General features: G+C 41.0%; 1 protein-coding gene across 2 annotated transcripts in view; it reads right to left on the minus strand.

Moving 5' to 3' along the window:
* LOC137996854 (neuronal acetylcholine receptor subunit alpha-10-like) overlaps positions 1 to 2,500 on the minus strand; it is a 15,369-nt gene that overhangs the window by 7,326 nt on the left and 5,543 nt on the right. For both annotated transcript variants that reach the window (XM_068842470.1, XM_068842468.1), the window contains one exon: positions 482 to 626. In XM_068842470.1, coding sequence (XP_068698571.1) covers positions 482 to 626 — 145 coding nt within the window. The remainder of the gene's footprint in view (positions 1 to 481; positions 627 to 2,500) is intronic.

Genomic DNA, 2,500 nt, shown 5'->3' on the forward strand with positions numbered 1-2,500 from the left:
ACTCTTATGCGCGACCTCTATTGTGCCCACCTCGCCTCTTCTGACACCCCCTGCCACCAAAAATCGAATAAATGCAGACCTGAACTAAGGTTATGGAATTCAATAATATGAACGCTTGGACATTCAACATTGAGTGTTGGGGGGAGAGGAGAATAAATAGCCCTTTCCCTGTGCTACATATAGTATGTTCTAGGTGACTGCAAGAAAATTGCGTGCGAGTACCAATTAGGTTGTCTAAGATTGCAGCTACAGAAACGTCATGAATACAAGGTATTTCAACTTTAGTACAATTTATACGCACACTGAGAATGTTACCTTTTTTGTTAATGTGACGTTGATCAGTAAGGGGATTTCGTGCTACTATTTTTTTTTAATCTAAGAGCATATAGTATGTAAGTTTAGAGGTTCTTGATTTACCCGATCAAGAAAAGGGACTGACTACGTAAAACGCGTTGTGGCTTATCTGCAAGCAAAGCATCACCTGCTTGTCAAAAGGGAAGTAGGTAACATCAAATTTGCAAGAGCTTGTCACAATCTTTGGAGCCATCCACTTTACGTTTCCGTCTGATTTTACCACGATTTTGGTCTTGAAACGATCGAGCGCTCCGTCATCAGAATCGTCCACGCTAAACAACAAGAAGTAATACGAAAGTTACGGCAAGAGTTCTGTCGAACTATTCACCAATCTAATTCGTTCTTACAAACTTCAAAAGAATTAGTGCACGGGCGATGATTGGTGATGACGATGACGATGACGATGACGATAACGATAACGATGACGATGTTTATGATAATAATGATGATGCTAACAGTGACGATTTCGACGATGAAGACAACAATGGCTATGTTGTTGCGTCCGCAATTATCGAGTTAAACGCTGTTAGACTAAACTATTTATTCTTTTTAGAGTATCATGCACAGCGCCAACGAAACTCTTACTTTTAAACCCGAGGTATATAACCCAGAAGTCATCGAGCACTGACCATAGAGGTAACTTTTTCGTTGGACTCAGTTGTATTACCAGGTAAGCGGTAGTGATGATATCAGCTGTTTAGTTTTTCCTGGTCAATCAGCATAAATGTCAGGATCAACTGAGCCCTAACATTACTATATAAAGAACTCGATTGATGCAGTTTATTCGCCGAACCACGGCATCAAAGAGCCTGTGAAAAACCCACAATGCTATCAGGCCTTCGTTAAAAATGAGCCTGCGCATGTGTACTGGCTATAGCGCGGATTATTCTCGTCACCAGAGGACGATAATCGACCTAAGGCTCTTGGCAACTCTATGTAGTAGAACATGCGCCGTAGGGTTCTTGTAGCCAAAAATTGGCTATTTGAACCTGACAGCGCCTGCTCACTCCTCGTGCTGACATAAATGCACCAATTTAGAGACGCTCTTGGTTGTTCTTCACGAAAACCAATGAGAAGACACTTTGATTCAGGGTTCCCCAGAGCTCTTCTCTCCCTCTGTCAAGATAAGAGAGTTGGGGTCGAGATTGAGTGTGCGAAGTCAACCAAGTCTCTCCCTCAGTTGAAGGATTATTCTTAATTGTCACTTTCTTCCAAGTGAAGTATTATCGTTCACTTTGGACACTAAAAGCTTGATAGGGATCATGGGAAATAAACATTTTTGAGCGTGCGAAGTCAACCAAGTCTCTCCCTCATTTGAAGGATTATTGTCTTAATTGTCACCGTTCTTCCAAGTGAAGTATTATCGGTCATTTTGGACACTGCCAGCTTGATAGGGATCTTGGGAAATGAACATATTTGAGTGTGCGAAGTCAACCAAGTGTCTCCCTCAATTGAAGGATCATTCTTAATTGTCACTTTCTTCCAAGTGAAGTATTATCGTTCATTTTGGACACTGAAAGCTTGATAGGGATCATGGGAAATGAACATATTTGAGTGTGCGAAGTCAACCAAGTCTCTCCCTCAATTGAAGGATTATTCTTAATTGTCACTTTCTTCCAAGTGAAGTATTATCGTTCATTTTGGACACTGCGAGCTTGATAGGGATCTTGGGAAATGAACATATTTGAGTGTGCGAAGTCAACCAAGTCTCTCCCTCAATTGAAGGATTATTGTCTTAATTGTTACTTTCTTCCAAGTGAAGTACTATCGTTCATTTTGGACACTGCAAGCTTGATAGGGATCATGGGAAATGAACATATTTGAATGTGCGAAGTCAACCAAGTCTCTCCCTCAATTGAAGGATTATTGTCTTAATTGTCACTTTCTTCCAAGTGAAGTATTATCGTTCATTTTGGACACTGCAAGCTTGATAGGTATCATGGGAAATGAACATATTTCTTTTAAAAGCCAAACCTCAATGTCTGGACCAGCAGGACTCGAACCTGGGAACGTGTGGCAAATAACCCCTTCACTTGGGTCTGGTTTTCACTAGCGACGCAAGCATAAGCACAAGCAACACACGCAGGCGCATTTACTTGTTGTTAATTAGTGTCTATTGTTCGAACAAAAGGCTCTCATAAACAAC

Source organism: Montipora foliosa, chromosome 3, assembly GCF_036669935.1.
Source record: "Montipora foliosa isolate CH-2021 chromosome 3, ASM3666993v2, whole genome shotgun sequence".
NCBI lineage: Eukaryota > Metazoa > Cnidaria > Anthozoa > Scleractinia > Acroporidae > Montipora > Montipora foliosa.